General features: G+C 41.8%; 1 protein-coding gene across 7 annotated transcripts in view; it reads right to left on the reverse strand.

Annotated features, from left to right (window-relative positions):
- The window catches only part of dock8 (dedicator of cytokinesis 8), a 273,645-nt gene that overhangs the window by 144,762 nt on the left and 108,782 nt on the right, over positions 1 to 20,101 (reverse strand). For all 7 annotated transcript variants that reach the window (XM_060841212.1, XM_060841167.1, XM_060841183.1 and 4 more), the window contains 7 exons: positions 19,621 to 19,687; positions 14,140 to 14,289; positions 12,267 to 12,347; positions 8,996 to 9,152; positions 8,742 to 8,878; positions 6,020 to 6,113; positions 2,554 to 2,716 (listed from right to left, as the gene is read on the reverse strand). In XM_060841212.1, coding sequence (XP_060697195.1) covers positions 2,554 to 2,716; positions 6,020 to 6,113; positions 8,742 to 8,878; positions 8,996 to 9,152; positions 12,267 to 12,347; positions 14,140 to 14,289; positions 19,621 to 19,687 — 849 coding nt within the window. The remainder of the gene's footprint in view (positions 1 to 2,553; positions 2,717 to 6,019; positions 6,114 to 8,741; positions 8,879 to 8,995; positions 9,153 to 12,266; positions 12,348 to 14,139; positions 14,290 to 19,620; positions 19,688 to 20,101) is intronic.

Here is a 20,101-nt window from a genome sequence, read left to right on the forward strand (position 1 = left end):
AAGAATGCACCGACCCTGGACTGTGAGAGGAAACCCACGCAGACACAGGAAGAATGTGCAAAGTCCACTCAGACTGGACTTGATCCTGGATCCCTAGCACTGTGAGGCAGCAGAGTCAATCACTGTCCGGTTTTGCCTGCCTTGATCACACCAGGTGAGTTTCTAAGGGAAGCTTTTTATTAGGCTCAAGTAAAACAAAGAACTGTGGATGTTAAAGATCAGAAACCAAAATAGAAAGTGCTGTCAGCAGTCTAGCAGCATCTGTGCAGAGGGAAACACGAATTAATTTGAATGGGCTCTGGACATAACATATTATCTCTGCGGTCTATTCACAGATGCTACCTATTATTTCTTGATTTATATTTTGTCCTATTGAGTAGCTACTGTCAGGGTCTTGTTTCCATTTTATAAATAGGAGTCAACTTGCAGCTGATTAAAAATGGAGGTATCATGCTTTAATCACTCTCCAAAAGAGAGCTCTTTCTTATTGTCGAGAAGTGACAGTTCTCAAATCACAAACCTCCTCTAAAACTAGAATGACTTCTGCTGGTTTCAGTTGACAAATAATTCATATTTTTGTAGTTGTTCTCCTGTTTATCTTCAATGAAGTTGTTAATGGATTTTTTTTTCAAAGTTAGCACATCAGTAACAGCCAGTGTTAACTATGGTGTTGCTTCATCTTGACAGTGTCAGAATTAAGAAATAGGAATCTGGTGGACAATAAAGCCTTATTACCAAAGATATTGACTGAGTGAGCAAAGAATTTGTTTGATGTTACATTTGTATTTTAAATATTCACTTAAATTCAGTACATGCTTAATCACAATATTGGTAAGAGTGTCAGTGTTTTTTAGCATTACAATGATCAGCTAATGAATTTACATGTATATTTCCAAAGATAGAAACCCCTTGGGCTATTTTTAAATAAAAATGCATGTTTCTGAGGTGATTGTATTCAGAGATCAATAAGTTCTCATAGATAATACAATTTTAGATACTTTATATGAATTATATTTGAAAGCTCCAGTTCAAGAATAAAGTTTCACAGAATGATATAACTTTAAAAGAGTTGTAATAGTGTCACCTGACCTTTTTTTAAAAAAGCAAGTTTTGTAACTTAACAGAGCAGCAGAGCAGAGTGGATCCCCTGTTTTGAAGGATCTGCCATCCAGACAGTTGAATTCCTTATAATCCTGCTGTACTGTTGAAATTGCCTCATGCAGCCACATTAGCACGTGGGTCTTAGGAGCAGGAATGGGCCAGAAGAGCTTTCATGCCTTCTCTGCCTGTCAATGAGGTCATGACTTTCTTGTCTATTCCCCCCTCTAACTATTGATTCCCTTGTCTATCAACAAAATAACCTGTAATTAAGCCTTGGTTAAATTCAATGACCCAGCCTCCGCTCTTAATTCTGCAAACTAACAACTATCAGAGAAATAAATTATCCTGATCTCTGCTTGGAATTAGATTAGATTAGATTAGATTAGATTACTTACAGTGTGGAAACAGGCCCTTCAGCCCAACAAGTCCACACCGACCCGCCGAAGCGCAACCCACCCATACCCCTACATTTACCCCTTACCTAACACTACGGGCAATTTAGCATGGCCAATTCACCTGACCCGCACATCTTTGGACTGTGGGAGGAAACCGGAGCACCCGGAGGAAACCCACGCAGACACGGGGAGAACGTGCAAACTCCACACAGTCAGTCGCCTGAGTCGGGAAATGAACCCGGGTCTCCAGGCGCTGTGAGGCAGCAGTGCTAACCACTGTGCCGCCCTTAATGCAAAGCTTCAGTCATAGAATCCCTACAGTGTGGAAGCAGGCCATTCTGTCCACTGAGTCTATACTGACCTTCCGAATAGCATCCCACCCAGACACACCCCATCCCTGTAACCCTGCTTTTCCCATGGCCAATCCACCTAACCTACACATTTTTAGACTGAGGGGGGACCCCACGAAGATGCAGGGAGAGTGTGCAATTTCCACCCAGACAGTCACCCAAGGCTGGATTGAACCTGGGTCCCTGGCAGCGTGAGGCAGCAGTGCTAACCACTGAGCCACCATACATCTCTTCTACATAAACTGTGTTCCCTAAGTCGAGCCTCTCTTACAAAGGAGCGTATCCTTAAAGAATCTTCCCTGTCAAGGCCCCTCATGATCTGATCTGTTTCATAAGACAATCTCTCAGTCTGAAATAAGATACACGATGAGATATAACGACAATGGTGTGAAGTACTGGGACACCAAAAGATCACAAATGCCCCTTCTTCAGGTTGAAATCTCCGTCTGCATTTACTGAATCGCAATGGGAATTAGAAAACTGAAAACAATTCCTCCTTTGAAGTTGCAGCATTTCAAACCTTCATATTAAACCACTCTAAGATTTTTGTGTTATGATCTGTGAGATCAGCAAAGCTCAATCTATAAAGATTATTAACAACAACTGGTTAGATAAAAGGAAGGACAGAAAGAATGATAAGGACAAAACAACTTCAAAAGTAATGTAAAGGCTGAGGAGATTTGAATTTTACACAGGGACCCACTCACCTGTACGACGTATGTGGAACGAAGACTTCGTGAGACGGGAACTCAAGGATTTCTTTAATTGGTCGGCTGCGGTTTTCAATAAGTGGTTTCACAGGTAAAAGTTCAGGTGTAAAACAGCAGGGGGGGCTCTCTGCAGCTGGTGAAATTTCAAGCTTGATTAAACCTGTAACAAGACAGCAGACATGAATCAGAAAGGACTTTGTTACGTCTTCTAAAGATGCCTGAACATGCTTCACTTCGATGATTGTTATGGAAAAATGCTTCTGCCAATTTGTCACAAGCAAATTCTGCAAACAGAAAATTCTGGACTCGCTCTGCAGGTATGGCAGCATCTGTGGAGAAAGAAACAAACAGAGTCGGCATTTTGTCTGAAGAAGTGTCACTGGACTTGAAACATTAACTCTGTTTCTCTCTCTGCAGATTCTGCCAGAGCTGCTGAGTTTCTTCAGCAATTTCTGCTTTTGTTTCTGATTTCCAGCATTCACAGTTTTGTTTTCTACAAACAGCAATGTAATTAATTGGTGTATGTTTCATTCTTGAGCAGCTGCTTAACTCATTGCTAACGCTGGCCACACAGGGCCAGCCCTCTTTCAGAAGCTGTTGGAAAGCATGACTTCCTGGAATAGCTGGAGAAATTTAGGTATTCCTTGTGATTGACTAACTCTACTTGGATACAGCTGCTTTACATTTTCCTGGAGTTGGTTAGCTCAGTTGGCTGGATGGTGGGTTCAATTCCTGCATCAGCTGAGGTTATCGAGAAAGAGAGAGAGAGAGAGAGAGAGAGAGAGAGAGAGGAGAGAGAGAGAGATGAAGCAACTTACCCTTCCCAACAATCTCAGGTGTTGGTACAGTGTCATGGTCAAGCAGGCCACATAATGAAGGAAAAGGCACCTGCCCTGACCAGAGAGTGCCACCACTGGCCCAGGATGGCTGCTGATCTTCATGAGCAGTGTCAAATTGCGAGAGGTGTACTCTGGCCTAGAATGGAATGTCTGGTTGCCAAGGGACCTTGAGAGGTCATTGCAATGTATTTTATGGTCCTTGGTCCCGGTTGTAAAGGTGCTGAAAATGTGTTGCTGGAAAAACGCAGCAGATCAGGCAGCATCCAAGGAGCAGGAGAATCGACGTTTCGGGCATGAGCCCTTCCTGAAGAAGGGTTCATGCCTGAAACATCAATTCTCCTGCTCCTTGGATGCTGCCTGACCTGCTGCACTTTTCCAGCAACACATTTTCAGCTCTGATCTCCAGCATCTCCACACATTATCGATATCTTCACCGAATGCACACAGGCCAATCCCAGCCACAGTCCAAAGGTGTCTCCTATAGCCAGTGTGTTAGCATGTGATTGGTGTGTCTGTTTTGGTGTCCCATGTTGGAGTCAAGGTGAATTGGGAGGTAACTTCCAGAGCAAAAGGAACTTTGAAATGTCTATGGCTCTAAGCAACCACGTCTCAGAGGGTAATGGGCAGTACAAATGATTTAATTGTACACTATGATTGTGTGCGCACCTTGCCTCCTGAGAGTAAATAAAAATAGCCAGTTCTGATATAACACGATAGCTCTATTCTCATGCGATCTTGTGTTATAAGGAAATTGCACAATAGCTGCATCTTTAAATCAAATGGGGCCAGAATCGCATTATAGTCAGTACATGTAAGGAAAGATCGCATTCTATAGATAACAGTCTAAACTCTTCAGTTGCTTTAAAGCCAATTCATGTTGTAGAAACACGTGTTATAGCAGAACCAACTGTAAATTGAGCAGAGCTAGTTCATGCTGTTAATTCCATCACCACCAACACTCAGCCGCAACTCATCAACATGCTATACTCTACACACTCTCTCTCTCTCAGATGAGACCAATCCTCCCCATGGATCACCTCCCCTCCTGATGGAGGCAGCCAAGTCAATGATGCAATAGCTGCATTCAAGATGGCAATTCAAGATGTTAGAGAAATGCTAAGAACAAAGATACTCAACTATCGCAAATTCTAATTGGGGCAAGGGCATTCCTTTGAGATTGGATGAGATATAGGATCTCAGAGTTCCTGAACCCGGCAGAGTCACCAAGCAGCTGGTGACAGGTGCCTGACTTCCATCTTCAGGGCAGCCTCAGGAGACAGCCGACAGAGTGGAGTCATTTACAGGATAAAGACCTGGAGGGTGATATGGAAGCAAGGAGTTTTCACAGCAGTATCACAGGACCTGAAGTGTCAGTACATGACGATTTGAGTGAAGGGGTGTCAGATATTGATATTGAATCCTGGAGAGACCTGTGTGTTTTGAACTCACTTACCCCAGCCTTGGAAAGCAATGCATGAATGATGCACTGAGAATGAGCAACAAAAGCAATGAGTGCTGCTGATAAAATGAATGCTCAAGACTTGACTTAGACCTCAATGTAGCCTCACAGCCTGGAACTAGATGCAAAGAATGAGGACAATAAGAGACCAAGAGTGTACTCAAATAGACATTGTCTATTTATCCTATCAATGTTTCTCATGATTTTATAAACCTCTATAATGTCACCCCTCAGCCTCTGACGCTCTAGGGAAAACAGCCCCAGCCTGTTCAGCTTCTCCCTGTAGCTCAAATCCTCCAACCCTGGCAACAGCCTCGTAAATCTTTTCTGAACCCTTTCAAGTTTCACAACATCTTTCCGATAGGAAGAAGACCAGAATTGCATGCATCATTCCAACAGTGGCCTAACCAATGTCCTGTACAGACGCAACATGACCACCCAACTCCTGTACTCAATACTCTGACCAATAAAAGAAAGCATACCAAACACCACCTTCACTATCCTATCTACCTGCTATTTGTATGATACCAAGAATTGTGAAGTGTATTAAAAGTTATGACAATGCGATTTTCACTGGCTGTGTTTAATGCTTTATGATGACAAAAGGGCAACTTTTTTCCGAAAGTATATGCTGAAAGCTCGCTTTCCTTTTCATTTTTGGAACATTTCAAAGATTTCCAATGTAATTAAATGGCCCATTGGATCTGTATCTCATCAATACTGGAGGTAGAATGGAAGATACAAGAGGAGTGGACGGTGAGCTGGATAGGAAAGACATGGCTGTGGGTGAGGGATGAGCCACAGAGGGCCATGCTATAACCATGTTATGAACTGTCCCAGTAGATACTGATGCCTCATAAATGGAGGCAGCCTTCTAACTTAGTCAACACAGTATGGCCAGCTTCCAGTGCCTTGGTGGGCCTGGAATTTCATTCCATGGAATACAATTACTGTGCTGGGCACGGTAAAACAAAGCCCTTTGTTTCTTTTCGATACGTTTAGCCCATTCTAAAACAACAGCATTCGATCAAATTTGAATATACAGGAGATAATCTGAATAGGCTTCATGGTGTCAATTCAACTGGTCAGCTCGATTTGTCTCTGATTTCTAAATGCAAATGTTGGCCTCCTGGTCAGGTGCTGTTTAAGTCAGTCGAACTGATACCTGATATTGGCCGCAATCTCCTTAGTGATGCAGAGGACCTTTTCAGTTCCGCTAAAAACTTGAGTAAATCTTCGTCACTTAGCCGGTCACCTTCCTGAAAACAACACAAAAGAAAACTCAACCCAAGCCCATCGGAGACTTGTTAAACAAGGTCATTAAAAATATTATGCTTATTTAATTCCAAAGGTTTTACTTAATAAAAATATGAACTTTGTCTTAAACACCAACAAGCCCACAGTTCCGGTATTTGTTTTGTCTTCACTTCTCATTCATCTGGAGTTTGATTCAGAGAAATAATGGATTTTTTTTCCCCTAAAGATTATCAAAGGGACTGATTTTAAATTTGAAAGTCAGTTCCTTACAAAAGAAATGTCACCAGTTCTAAGCTCTGCCTATTTTGTGATGACTAATAATTATTAATAAATTTTACTGCTATATGTTATTTATTGAACTTACTTAATCAAATTGCAAAACATTATGAGGCAGATGAGTTCAAGGAACTCTAATGACAAATCACAACTGGAAATGAAATTATGTCCAGTCAGTTGCACGAATTACCAAAGATTTCCTGTGAATGTGCAACTTTTATTTAGTTTTGATTTGATTAATGTCTCTTTGAATCAGCAGACGTAAGTGAACAGAATATCTGCCGGGGTTTCTCAGGATCTCTAAGTGCCATCAGTCAATCAACAGGAAAAAAACAGTAAAATGGTATAACAGGCCCAGGAAAATTACTGTGAGAAAGTTTAACAGTAACCTAAACCAGATTCATTTTAATATCTCCTTCACAAGTCAAAAATGATGGTTGTTATATTAGTTTCAGATAAATAGTTCAAACAACATATAATTAATTCTATTTATATCCATGCTGTCGGCTTCTAAGACTCTGAGACTGAGTTCCTCCCTAAAGTCTGAAGGAACACAGGCATATCTTTTTGAGAAAAGAATCACTCAGTTATTTACATGTTAGCATCATTTAGAATAACTTGGTGAAAAGGCATCTCCCACAAAGTAGGTAACTATATTACATTCTGGATCAGTAGTGCTGGAAGAGCACAGCAGTTCAGGCAGCATCCAACGAGCAGCTAAATCGACGTTTCGGGCAAAAGCCCTTCATTAGGAATAAAGGCAGTGAGTCTGAAGGATGGAGAGATAAGCTAGAGGAGGGTGGGGGTGGGGAGAGAGTAGCATAGAGTACAATGGATGAGTGGGGGAGGAGATGAAGGTGATAGGTCAGGGAGGAGAGAGTGGAGTGGATAGGTGGAAAAGAAGCTACGCAGGTTGGACAAGTCTGGACAAGTCATGGGAACAGTGCTGAACTGGAAGTTTGAAACCAGGATGAAGTGGGGAAGGGGAAATGAGGAAGTTGTTGAAGTCCACATTGATGCCCTGGGGTTGAAGTGTTCCGAGGCGGAAGATGAGGCGTTCTTTCTCCAGGCATCTGGTGGTGAGGGAGCGGCGGTGAAGGAGGCCCAGGACCTCCATGTCCTCGGCAGAGTGGGAGGGGAAGTTAAAATGTTGGGTCACGGGGCGGTGTGGTTGATTGGTGTGGGTGTCCCGGAGATGTTCCCTAAAGCGCTCTGCTAGGAGGCGCCCAGTCTCCCCAATATAGAGGAGACCGCATCAGGAGCAACGGAGACAATAAATGATATTAGTGGATGTGCAGGTAAAACTTTGATGGATGTGGAAGGCTCCTTTAGGGCCTTGGATGGAGGTGAGGGAAGAGGTGTGGGCACAAGTTTTACAGTTCCTGCGGTGGCAGGGGAAGGTGCCAGGATGGGAGGGTGGGTTGTAGGGGGGCGTGGGCCTGACCAGGTAGTCACGGAGGGAACGGTCTTTGCGGAAGACGGAAAGGGGTGGGGAGGGAAATATATCCCTGGTGGTGGGGTCTTTTTGGAGGTGGCGGAAATGTCGGCAGATGATTTGGTTTATGCGAAGGTTGGTAGGGTGGAAGGTGAGCACCGGGGCGTTCTGTCCTTGTTACGTTTGGAGGGGTGGGGTCTGAGGGCGGAGGTGCGGGATGTGGATGAGATGCACTGGAGGGCATCTTTAACCACGTGGGAAGGGAAATTGCGGTCTCTAAAGAAGGAGGCCATCTGGTGTGATCTGTGGTGGAACTGGTCCTCCTGGGAGCAGATACGGTGGAGGCGGAGGAATTGGGAATATGAGATTACATATCTGTTACTTATCTGCTTGTAAATTACATAAAGTTAATTTGCTTAATACTTAAACCAAAACCTTTTGTGATGTTCCATCACTTTGAAAGCATGCTGAAATATCTTTTGGAACCTTGGAATAAGTCCAGCAACTACTTGAAAGATTTGCTATTTGTTTCCCAGGCATGATATCAAGTGTTTGGCAAGCTATCAAGACAAAGGGTAATATGCAGTTCCTTAATCCTGGACATCAAAGTCTCATAGCCCAAGTGACTGGGCTTATTTCTATTCTTGCTGGTTAGTCTTGGCTGTAATCTGTGGGCTGGAGGCTATAATGCACCAGTACCTCACACCTGGTTCTGTTTTAAATTAGATGTATATAGACATTTGCAAATCAATAGGATCTTGGGTTTTACTTTTACATGTGGTCTGAGGTGCCATGACAGATATCTGTGTTGCTCAAAAATACCAAAACCATAAACACACCTGCTCTAAGTAACACTCTATATTCATTACTTTTTTGTAGTACAGAAACATCATTATAACTAGACAATGCTGAAAAATACCTGTTTAAAGAAATTATTGATGGTAATTGTGGCTGCTTTGAAACTGGACAGATTATACTGATCCTCCAGAAAAGCTGACCTCTCCGAAAGTCTTCTTTGCTGTGTGAAAACTTTCTTGTCTCCACTGTTTCCTTTACCTTATCAGGGAATCACAAAAAAAAGTTACTTCAGTTAACAAAAAGTTTGTAACACTCTTAAGAGAACAACAAAAGTTGAAATTCTGCTGCAGTGAGAATTTAGTTTGACTATGTTACCATTGATGTTTTCAACCTCCACGGAATCCCTGTCTGATGCTGTTGAGACCACGTTCATGATGTTTATGTAAGCCCATGCAAACGGCATACGGTATTTCCCCAATCGCTGGCAAAAGTTCTCTGCTTGAGATTTCAGTTTCTCAATCTTGTCTTTATTCTGAGAAAATAATAAAACATATGCTTTAGGCATAGTAAGCTAAAAGGAACACATTAATGATTTCCTAGGAATATTAAAATGCAAGTAGGCCATTTCGCTTTTTCAAATCAGTTGCACTATTCAATTTCCTTTGTTACAACAGTGAATGTGTGTCTAAACTCCTTCATTGGTTTAAAATATTTGAGTATCCTGAGTCACAGGGTCATACAGGATGGAAACGGACCCTTTGGTCCAACCCATCCATGCCAACCAGAGATCCCAATCTGATCTAGTCCCCTTTGCCAAAATTTGGCCCATATCCCTTTAAACCCTTTCTTCCTACTCATGTGCCTATCCAGATGCCTTTTAAATGCTGCAATTGTACCAGCCTCCATTGCTTCCTCTGTCAGCTCATACCATACATGCACCTTCCTCTGCATGAAACAGTTACCCCTCAGGTCTTTTTTAAATCTTTCCCATCTCACCTTAAACCTATGCCCTCTAGTTTTGGACTCACCCATCCTCGGAAAAAGACCTGCGCTATTCACCTTATCCATACACCTTATGATATTACAAACCTGTATAAGGTCATCCCTCAGCCTCTGATGCTCCGGTGAAAACAGCCCCAGTCTATTCAGCCTCTCCCTATTGCTCAAACCCTCCAGTACAGTCATCATCTTTGTAAATCTTTCGTGAAACTTTTCAAGTTTCACATCTTTTTTACAGATTAACAAGAGTCTTAAATCACATTTCATCTGTATCTTAACATTCTACATGCTTTAGTACAACTACATAACAAAAATCTATTGAGCACAATGTTGAAAGCTCCAATTGATCCAATAACCACCACTTTTGAGACAAATATTATGAAGACATATAACATTAAATGAAATGCATCAACATTGACAGGGTACTTGTTGAATAAAAGGAGAAAATAGGGAGATAAACACATATTTTTAAGTTGTTGCATAGGGCTGTGCTCACAAATCTGTGTCTCAATCCCTCTGTTTATGCAAAGAAGTGTGAATGTAGTCACAAGACAAATGATATCCAAATTTGTTGATGATACTAATGTTGAGGAGACAGTAAACTATAAGACAGATGGAGGAGGAGACAGGATGGCGTAGAAGTGTTAGCAATTGGTAGGCGGGTAGAGAATGCTGCTCCATGCAGAGAAATGGATTTAATTAATTTAGATAAAAGGAAGTGTATTTTAAATTTTCTGCTTCTTTCCGCTTGCACTAACATGTTCAATGTGTACAGAATTGGTTGAACTAGTATACAAGATTAGGGAATTTGAGTTTTGCTCAAGTCCACTTTTGTACTAATTTCTGCAATTGTTATCATCAGTTTAAGTTTCAATTCATTGGATCAAGCATTGCCTACAAATTGGCCACAACTCCATTACAGGAATCCACCGAGTACACTGATTCAGGATGACTCTTCAAGTTGTGCTGATCTCCTTATGTTAGAACACAGAATGTTCCAGCACAGTACAGGCCCTTCAGCCCTCGATGTTGGGCCGACCTGTGAAACTGACCTGAAGCCCATCTAACCTACACTATTCCATTATCATCCACATATTTATCCTATGACTATTTAAATGCTCTTAAAGTTGGCGAGTCTACCACTGCTGCAGGCAGGATGTTCCACGCCCTTACACTCCACGTAAAGAACCTACCTCTGATATCGGTCCCATGTCTATTGCCCCTCAGTTTAAAGCTATGTTCCCTCGTGCTAGCCGTCACCATCCAAGGAAAACGGTTCTCATTGTCCACCGTATCTAATCCTCTTATCATCTTGTATGTCTGTATTAGGTCACCTGAGGGGATGGGGCAGACTTAATAAGACTGTATTAAGTCTTAAATGCCAAAAGGGTGGTGCGTGTATGTAATGAGCTGCCAGAGGATGTGGTAGAAGCTGGTACAATTGCAACATTTAAGAGGCATTTGGATGGGTATATGAATAGGAAGGGTTTGGAGGGATATGGGCCAGGTGCTGGCAGGTGGGACTAGATTGGGTTAGGATATCTGGTCGACATGGATGGGTTGGACTGAAGGGTCTGTTTCCATGCTGTACATCTCTATGACTCTATGACCCTATGACTAACTCGTTTAGACCCATCTACAACAATTGTTGTAGAATTTCTTGACTGCCCCCAGACGAAGGGTTCAGAGTTGTAAACATAGAGGCAATTCATATAAATGCAAAGAGGCCACGAAACAGTGGCTAGGTGACAGATTGAATTTTGCATGCAGTTCAGGACAGTTCATTACATAAATTTTTGGAGTGCTGTTCCTTCATCAGGTAGCAGTGCTCCGAAAGCTAGTGTGCTTCCAAATAAACCTGTCGGACTGTGACCTGGTGTTGTATGATTTTTTAACTTTACCCACCCCAGTCAAATACCAGCACCTCCACATCATTATATAAATAATAGAGAATGTGCTTCTGGCTGACAGCATCACACAAAGGGACCATCCAGAGGGTTCAAAGGCTTGAGGAATTTATTGGGAGGGAAACGATAGAGTAACGATCTATCTTGAATACTTCCCCCTCAGATTTCTACAGTGCTCCAAAGACACTGCTCTATACACTCAGTAAAAAGGGATGTAGCCTTTGCTGTATCACTACATTTCCCATATGTTGGCCTTGTCCACTGAATAGGAGAGAGTGAGGACTGCAGATGCTGGAGATCAGAGCTGAAAAATGTGTTGCTGGAAAAGCGCAGCGGGTCAGACAGCATCCAAGGAGCAGGAGAATCGACATTTTGGGCATGAGCCCTTCTTCAGGAATCCTGAAACGTCGACTCTCCTGCTCCTTTGATGGTGCCTGACCTGCTGCTCTTTTCCAGCAACACATTTTTCAGCTTGCCCACTGAATATTTACCATAGTAATAAAGAATTAAAATCTGCATTGAAGATTTAGGATTATGATACATTCATCCATGCACACCTTCCATGGGTAAACCTGCGACTGATAGCTAACAGGAAATCTTGACTTGGATTTTAATTTTTATTTTACTATATTGATTGAGTCACATTTACTCAAGTATCAAAGTACAGGAGTGTGTAATCTTAATGGAAATTGTACATTAACAAGTAAACATTCAGAGAAAAATATGAAAATATGATTTACTTTGGCAGACTCGGATTCTTTCATGACAATATATGGTTCAGCACATTCTGCAATATCTCCCTGCTGAAGGACTTTCTCAATCTAAAAGAAAACAAACAGGTGGTAAGCAAATAGTAAAGGCACAAGTGTTTTATCGTAAGAATTCATTTGACAAGTACCTTCTTAAGTAACATACAAATTTCTTTTTGGATTATATCTTTATCTTTCTCTTCAATTTAAATAATTACTATTTTCAACAAAACAATGAGCTGTGGATGCTGAAAATCTGAAACAAAAACAGAAACTGCTGGAGAAACTCAGCAGGTTTAGCAGCACGTGTAGAGAGAGAAACAGAGCTAACATTTCAAGTCCAGCCTTCTTCTAAAGAAGGGTCACTGAACTCAAAACATTAATTTTGATTTCTCTCCATAGATGCTGCCAGACCTGCTGAGTTTTTCCAATAATTTCTGTTTTTTAATTATCTTTAATAGATTGTTTAAAAGATTAAAATCAACACACAGAGTCAAAGCACAGAGCTGACTTTTTAAAAGGATAAATTAGCCAAGCGTCAATTTTGGTGACTTTCATGGAAGGTTTCTCTTTATGACTCATGTGTTTTCTCACAATATCTTCCCAAATTTACTTCATTATCCCCGCGCCATTCCCCAAGATACACCATTCATCATATTCTCCCACTTGCCACAGGCAGAAGTACTCACCATTCTTCCAATGACCTTGGATTCCTGGCAGTGGTAGCATCTTTAATGCCCAGCTCTGCACCCTCTCAAGTATTAGAGGTCTCTAGCTGCCGTGCACAATTCTTATTAATTACCCCAGACATGTCAAAATTGGCACCTCGCTTTGCTCACAGGGCCCTAATGCCTAAAGGGACATGTGTGGTCACTGCCAATGGAGCATGCCTCGAGATGTTGGTGACTGGTGTCCAAGATGGAGACCCAAAAGAACAAGCAGTGAGTTGCCAGGTTACTGCTCTGACTTTCTTGTCAGGAAGTATTACTGCTTAGTGTCTATCTGGTCAGTGGGGGAATGGGAAATTGCTTATCAATGAGGTGATATGACATTGTAATAGGCCTCCCCTGATCACTAGGAATTATCTGTTCAACACTTGGTTAGAGTTGCTTTGGCTGTTGACATCAGGAATCTCCTTACCGCGATTCTCCTAAATTTCCCACCATTGTCCATACTAATCAATGGCTGGGAAAATTCAGCCTACAGTTGTGATGAAAGGCATGACCTGAAATGTTCATTCTCTTCCCTACACAGAGGCTGTCTTTTCCACTGATTCCTTCCAACATTTTCTGTTTTATCTCTATACTTTTGACTTAAACTCAATTTTCACAACTTTGCCCTGAACCAAGAAAGTCTAGGAATTGGCAGGGACCACCAAACATCTGAAGGGGTCAATCACAAAGAACTTCCTGCCATATCCTGCACAATGGATGGCAAGGTGGCTCAATAGACAGCATTGTGGCTCAGTGGTTAGCACTGCTGCCTAACAGAACCAGGGAACCGGGTTCGAGTCCAGCCCCAAGCAATTGTCTATGTAGGCTCCTTCTAGGTGCTCCGGTTTCCTCCCACAATCCAAAGATGTGCAAGTTAGGTGAATTGGGCATGCTACATTGTCCATAGCATTCAGGGACATTTAAGTTAGGTGCATTAGTCAGGGGGAAATGTAGAGTAATTGGGTAGGGGAATGGTCAGGGAGGGTTACTCTTTGGAGGGTCGGTGTGAACTTGTTGGGCCAAATGGCCTTTTTCCGCACTGTCGGGATTCTATGATTCTATGAATTCCAGGAGGAAATCCTAGTCATAGTCTCTAGAGTAGTCAAGCAAACTATTTAGTTAGCACACTCAAATTAATATAAGCAATTCACCTTAATGACCAGGTAGATGTCTGGAGAAGGGTAGGTGATGGAGAAGATGGCCGACCTACTCAGACTGGATTGCGCCATTTGATTCGTGTGAGAACGAAGAAAGGCTTTGATCTGGTCAGTGTTCAAATCACAGTAGAAACTTTCGGAAATCTTAAAGAGAAAAGACATCAACTTTCAGTGAAGAAATAGTACCGAATAAAATTACCGCAATATTTGATAGATTCAGTGTTGGGGAACCAAGCTGGATCCAATAATCTGCGTTTCGTCAGGATATAAAGGAAAGCAATGGACAAGGTTGGCCTAGTTTCAGGTCCCACTTGTCCCCAAGATGTGCCATCATATGTCTGAACCAGTTGATTAAACTAACTAGAAATGAATGCCAGAAGATATGAAAGGTTGGATGATTGACTTCAGCAGAAAAAACGATGCTCAATTCTCTCAGTTGTAATGTGGAGACTAAAATAACATTGCTTCCTTCTCTGACCAACTCAAATTTTGTTTCCCCTTTCAAAGATACGCTGAGCAATAGTTCCACATTGATCAGCAATTCTCTGAAGTTTCAGCTATGTGGAGCAAGGAGCCTGGATGATAATTATTTCAGGATAATCATCAAAACGAAACTTCAAAGCTAAGTTTCCAATGTATTTGACACAGCGTCTTTCCTTGATACAATTCTTGCCTCAGATCCAAAAGGGATACTTCATACTTCAGCATGTAATCCAGACTGTCACTTCAATTCAGTTCTGAGGAAGGGTCACTGGATCTGGAACGTTAACTCTGATTTCTCTTCACAGATGCTGAGCTTTTCCAGCCATTTCTGTTTTTGTTTCAATTCATTAGTTCTCTCTATTCATTCCCAGCACTGCTGTTATTTATTGCCTATCTCTAACAGCTCTTGAAAAAGCGACAACACGCTATCTTCATTCCTGATACACTCACATCAGCTCTGTGACATACCGGGCCATGACGATGGGGAGAGAAGCATCAAATATATGGGGTATGGAGTCACATGCAATGCAGACAAGACATGAATGGCAGATTTCCCTGCTGAATGGACAGGAGAGAACCAAATACATTGGTGCAATGACATGGTCACCGTTATTCATACTAGTTTGTTTTATTAATTGCATTTTTTTAAAACGACTTATTTGAATTCTTCAGGATTTATACTCATTCCTATAGATGACTGGAATGACTTTCCCCATTACTCATACAATAAAATTACCACACTGCCACTATCTCCCTCTACTGGGGGAATCGGATCATTGCAGCCGGAATCTTTCAGATGAGATGCGTTGTTGAGCACAAGTATGCTTGTTGGTTAATGTTGTGGTGTAAGCAGTGATCTATGCAGTATTTAAAAAAAAATTTTTTTTGTAAGTTTGGGCCCTGGCCTTTGAGTTCATAACTGTTGGGGTTGTGTGTGTATGGAGTTAATGAGTAACTTGTAACAGTATCTGTGCTGACACCACGATAATTGACGTTATACATGTAGAGGGATCTGGGGTGTAGGGTGAACTATGTTGCAGAGCTAGCTTGGGTGTGGGGAGCTTGGGTGTAGAGAGAGTTTGGATGTAAAGGGAGCTCGGGTGGTTGAGCCCGTGAGCCACAACATGTCAGGGTGCAAATACAGCACGGAATCAGGAAGGATCATGGGACAGCACCTTTAATAATGAGAATGACTGAAGATAAAATTAAGAATGTTATTCTTCAGTTCTAGAAGGCATTGGTGAGACCCAAAACAGTGGATAGTTTGGGTCTTCCTTAAAATAATTAAGGAAGGATGTCAATACATTGGAGGCAGTTTGGAGGAGGTCCACAAAATTTGAACGGATGAGGTGATTTATGATGAAAGGTTGGACAGACTGGGCCTGGTTTCACTGGGGTTTGGAAGGGTGAAGTGTATATGATGCTGAACCCTTTTTCAAGGTGGATGCGGAAAGGATGTTTCCTCTTGTGGGTGGGTCCTCTTGTGTGTTTAAATTAGGGCTTGCTCTTTTGGGACAGAGATGAGGAGATTTTGTTTCCTCTCAGAAGGTTGTGAGATTTTGGGACACTATCTCAGGAGGCAGTGGAGGTGGGGCCAGTGAATATTTTGGATACAGAGTACTGGGGATATATTCTTACTGGGCAGAGGAATCAAAGGTTATTGGGGAAGGATGAGAATGTGGAATTCGAAGCACAACCAAATCAGACGTGATGTTATTGAATGGTAGAGCACGTTTGAGGGGCCGAATGGCATACCTTTGCTCCTGTCCTCAGTCCCCAAGGGCCCTGTCCTGTTCTCCTATGTGTGTCCTGGTTCACTCATAACGCAATGCAATGGTTGTCAAAACTGTGCAGTGACTGGTACACGGTCAGTCGGGGGAACCTCTGACTCCGAGTTCTCTGATTGAGGCCGTTAATCTAGTGCAATGAGGGAGCCCTGGCTGACAGATACAAACAGGAGGTCCGGGGTTCTGCTCACTCTGAACTGGGTCAGTGTCCAATCAACATGGCTGTGTGCATGGGAAATCACGTCTCACAAACTTGATTGAGTTTTTTTTAAGAAGAAACAAAGACGAGGGCAGAGGTGTGGACCTGATGTATATGGACTTCAGTAGGTGTTCGACAAGGTTCTCCATGGGAGACTGGATAACACTGAGATCTCATGGAATACAGGGAGAACTAGCCATTTGGATACAGAACTGGCTCAAAGGTAGAAGACAGAAGGTGGTGGTAGAGGGTTGTTTTTCAGTCTGGAGGCCTGTGAGCAGTGGAGTGCCACAAGAAGCGGTGCTAAGTCCACTGCTTTTCGTCCATAAGAGGTGTATAGTTAGTAAGTTTGCAGATGACACCAAAATTGGAGGTGTAGTGGACAGCGAAGAGGGTTACCTCACAGTACAACAGGATCTTGAGCAGATGGGCCAATGGGCTGAGGAGTGCGGATGCAGTTTAATTCAGATAAATGCAAGGTGCTGCATTTTGGGAAAGCAAATCTTAGCAGGACTTATACACTTAATGGAGGCTTACAGAACAAAGAGACCTTGGAGTGTAGGTTCATAGCTCCTTGAAAGTGGAGTCGCAGGTAGATAGGATAGTGAAGAAGGCGTTTGGTATGCTTTCTGTTATTGGTCAGAGTACTGAGTACAGGAGTTGAGAGGTCATGTTGCGGCTGTACAGAACATTGGTTAGGCCACTTTTGGAATATTGCGTGCAATTCTGGTCTCCTTCCTTTTGGAAGGATGTTGTGAAAATTGAAAGGGTTCAGAAAAGATTTACAAGGATGTTGCCAGGGTTGGAGGATTTGAGCTATAGGGAGTGGCTGAACAGGCTGGGGCTGTTTTCCCTGGAGTGTCGGAGGCTGAGGGGCGACATTATAGAGGTTTATAAAATCATGAGGGGCGTGGATTGGGTAAATAGACAAGGTTGAAAATGTGTTGCTGGAAAAGCGCAGCAGATCAGGCAGCATCCAAGGAACAGGAAATTCGACGTTTCGGGCATAAACCGAAACGTCGAATTTCTTGTTCCTTGGATGCTGCCTGACCTGCTGCGCTTTTCCAGCAACACATTTTCAGCTCTGATCTCCAGCATCTGCAGACCTCACTTTCTCCTAAATAGACAAGATCTTTTCCCTGGGGTGGGGAAGTCAAAACTAGGGGAGCATAGGTTTAGGGTGAGAGGGGAAAGATATAAAAGAGACCTAATAGGCAATGTTTTCATACAGAGGGTGGTATGCGTATGGAATGAGCTGCTAGAGGAAATGGTGGAGGGTGGTACAATTGCAACATTTAAAAGGCATTTGAAGGGTATATGAATAGGAAGGGTTTGGATTGATATGGGCCAGATGCTGGACGAGATTGGGTTGGGATATCTGGTCAGGATGAATGGGCTGGACCGAAGGGTTTGTTTCTGAGCTGTACATCTCTATGAGTATGTGACTCTAAAGAACTGGATGAAGGAATTGAGGGCATTGTTGCTAAGTTTGCATGTAGCACAGTTAGGTGGAAGGACATGTAATGTTGACGAAGCAGAGAGATTGCAGAAGGACTTGGAAAGAATGGGAGAGTGAGCAAAGAAGTGGCAGATGGAATAGAGTGTGTGAAAGTGTGCATTTGGTGGTCAGAATAGAGGCATAGACTATTTTTCTAAACAGGGACGGCTTCAGAATTCTGAAGCACCAAAATGACTTGGAGTCTGAGTTCAGGATTGTTGGTAAGGTTGGCATTCATTTCAAGAAGATTAGAATACAAGAGCAGAGATGTACTGCTGAGGCTGAATAAGGCTCCAGTCAGACTGCATTTGGAATAGGGTAGTTTTGGGCCCGGTATTTAAGGAAGGATGTGCTGGCACTGGAAGGGTCCAGAGGAGGTTTATAAGAATGATCCCAGTGATAAAGGGCTTGTCATATCAGGAATGGTTGAAGACTCTGGGTCTGTACCTGATGGGGTTAGAAGGATGTGGGTGGATTTCATTGAAACTTACAGAATACGGAGTGGCCTGGATGGAATGGATGCGGAGAAGATGTTTCCACCAGTTGGAGATGAGGAAAGCTTCAGAGAAAAAGGGACAACCCTGAGATGAGGAAGAATTTCTTCAACTAGAGGGTGGTTAATCTGTGGAGGCCAAGTCTTTGGGTGTATTTAAGACTGAGCTAGATAGCTTCTTGATTGGTAAAGGGGGTCAAAGGTTATGGGGAGAAAGCAAGAGAATGGAATGGAGAAACACATCAGCCAGGAATGAATGGCAAAGCAGACTCGATGGGCTGAATGGTCTAATTCTGCTCCTTTATTTTATGGTCTTCAGCTTTATGGCACAAGCATCACATTTTGCTTGATAACGCTATCACAAAGTGGTTAGAATGTTGAATATAATTTTTAAAAATAAATCTTACATGAAAAATGTGCATCACTGTCTAGAATATCATCTACTGAACATTGCTAATTGGCTTTAAGAAGGTTATGGTAAGTTGTCTTCTTGAACGACTGCAGTCAGTGTGGTAAAAGGCATATCCATAGTGCAGTTAGGGAGGAAGATCCAAAATTTTAATCCAGCAAAATAAGGCAAGATAAAACACGGAAATTCCAGTGTTCACAGGAGCTTATATTGCATCTGACCACAGACATGTGTAAATACTTCTTTTAGTGAGACTTTATTTAGTAAATCAAAGATTATAAAAAACTAAATACAACCATTGCTTATTCATAAACTAGGCAAGTAGTTTTTAGACATGGGTTGTTCAGTGTTTACTAGTTCTGTGTTTTTCTTCAGCTTTTAGTTCAATTTCAGTTCCACTATAAATAAAACTGGAATTATTTTTTTCATAAATAAATTTTTTTAAAATTAAGAATGTTAGCATATTGATACTGGGGACATTAATGGAAAGATGGAACAATTAGTATTTTTACATGCGAAAGGTCAGTTTATGCTACAGCATACAGACTACAAATGATACAGTATTCAAATAACCTTTATAAATAGTGTTTACATCTTCAAAATTACCTTTTTCTTCTCTTTTAAATCATACAAGGCTAAACTGGCAAAGAGTGGTTCCACTTCAATTTCAAATCTGTCAGGGAAAGGACAAGAGTATAAGTGAGAAATTTATAAGAAACAAGTTTTCACAAGTTTCAAACCAGCTGTCTTTAAGAAACATTCCTTCTACTTGTTATAACAAAACCTGATTATAACATCAATCTGCATTAAACCAAAAAAATTCCATGAACTTTTGCAGCTGTTGCTTTTAAGTAGAGTTCATTTTTGAATAGTTAAAGTACATCTTGCATTCACTAATTTCATTAAACAATCTTCTCAAATTCATATATGTCTAACTGCAACAATAATAATAATTGTTTATCTGAACTTGCAAATTATTTAGGGATACTAAATGAATACCACAATATACCTGAAAAGAATGTTGGAAACTATGGTAGATGGCCTTAATCATTGACAAAATAACAGCAATAATATCAAAGGAACACCA

The sequence above is a fragment of the Hemiscyllium ocellatum genome, chromosome 2 (genome assembly GCF_020745735.1).
Source record: "Hemiscyllium ocellatum isolate sHemOce1 chromosome 2, sHemOce1.pat.X.cur, whole genome shotgun sequence".
NCBI classification, from domain to species: domain Eukaryota; kingdom Metazoa; phylum Chordata; class Chondrichthyes; order Orectolobiformes; family Hemiscylliidae; genus Hemiscyllium; species Hemiscyllium ocellatum.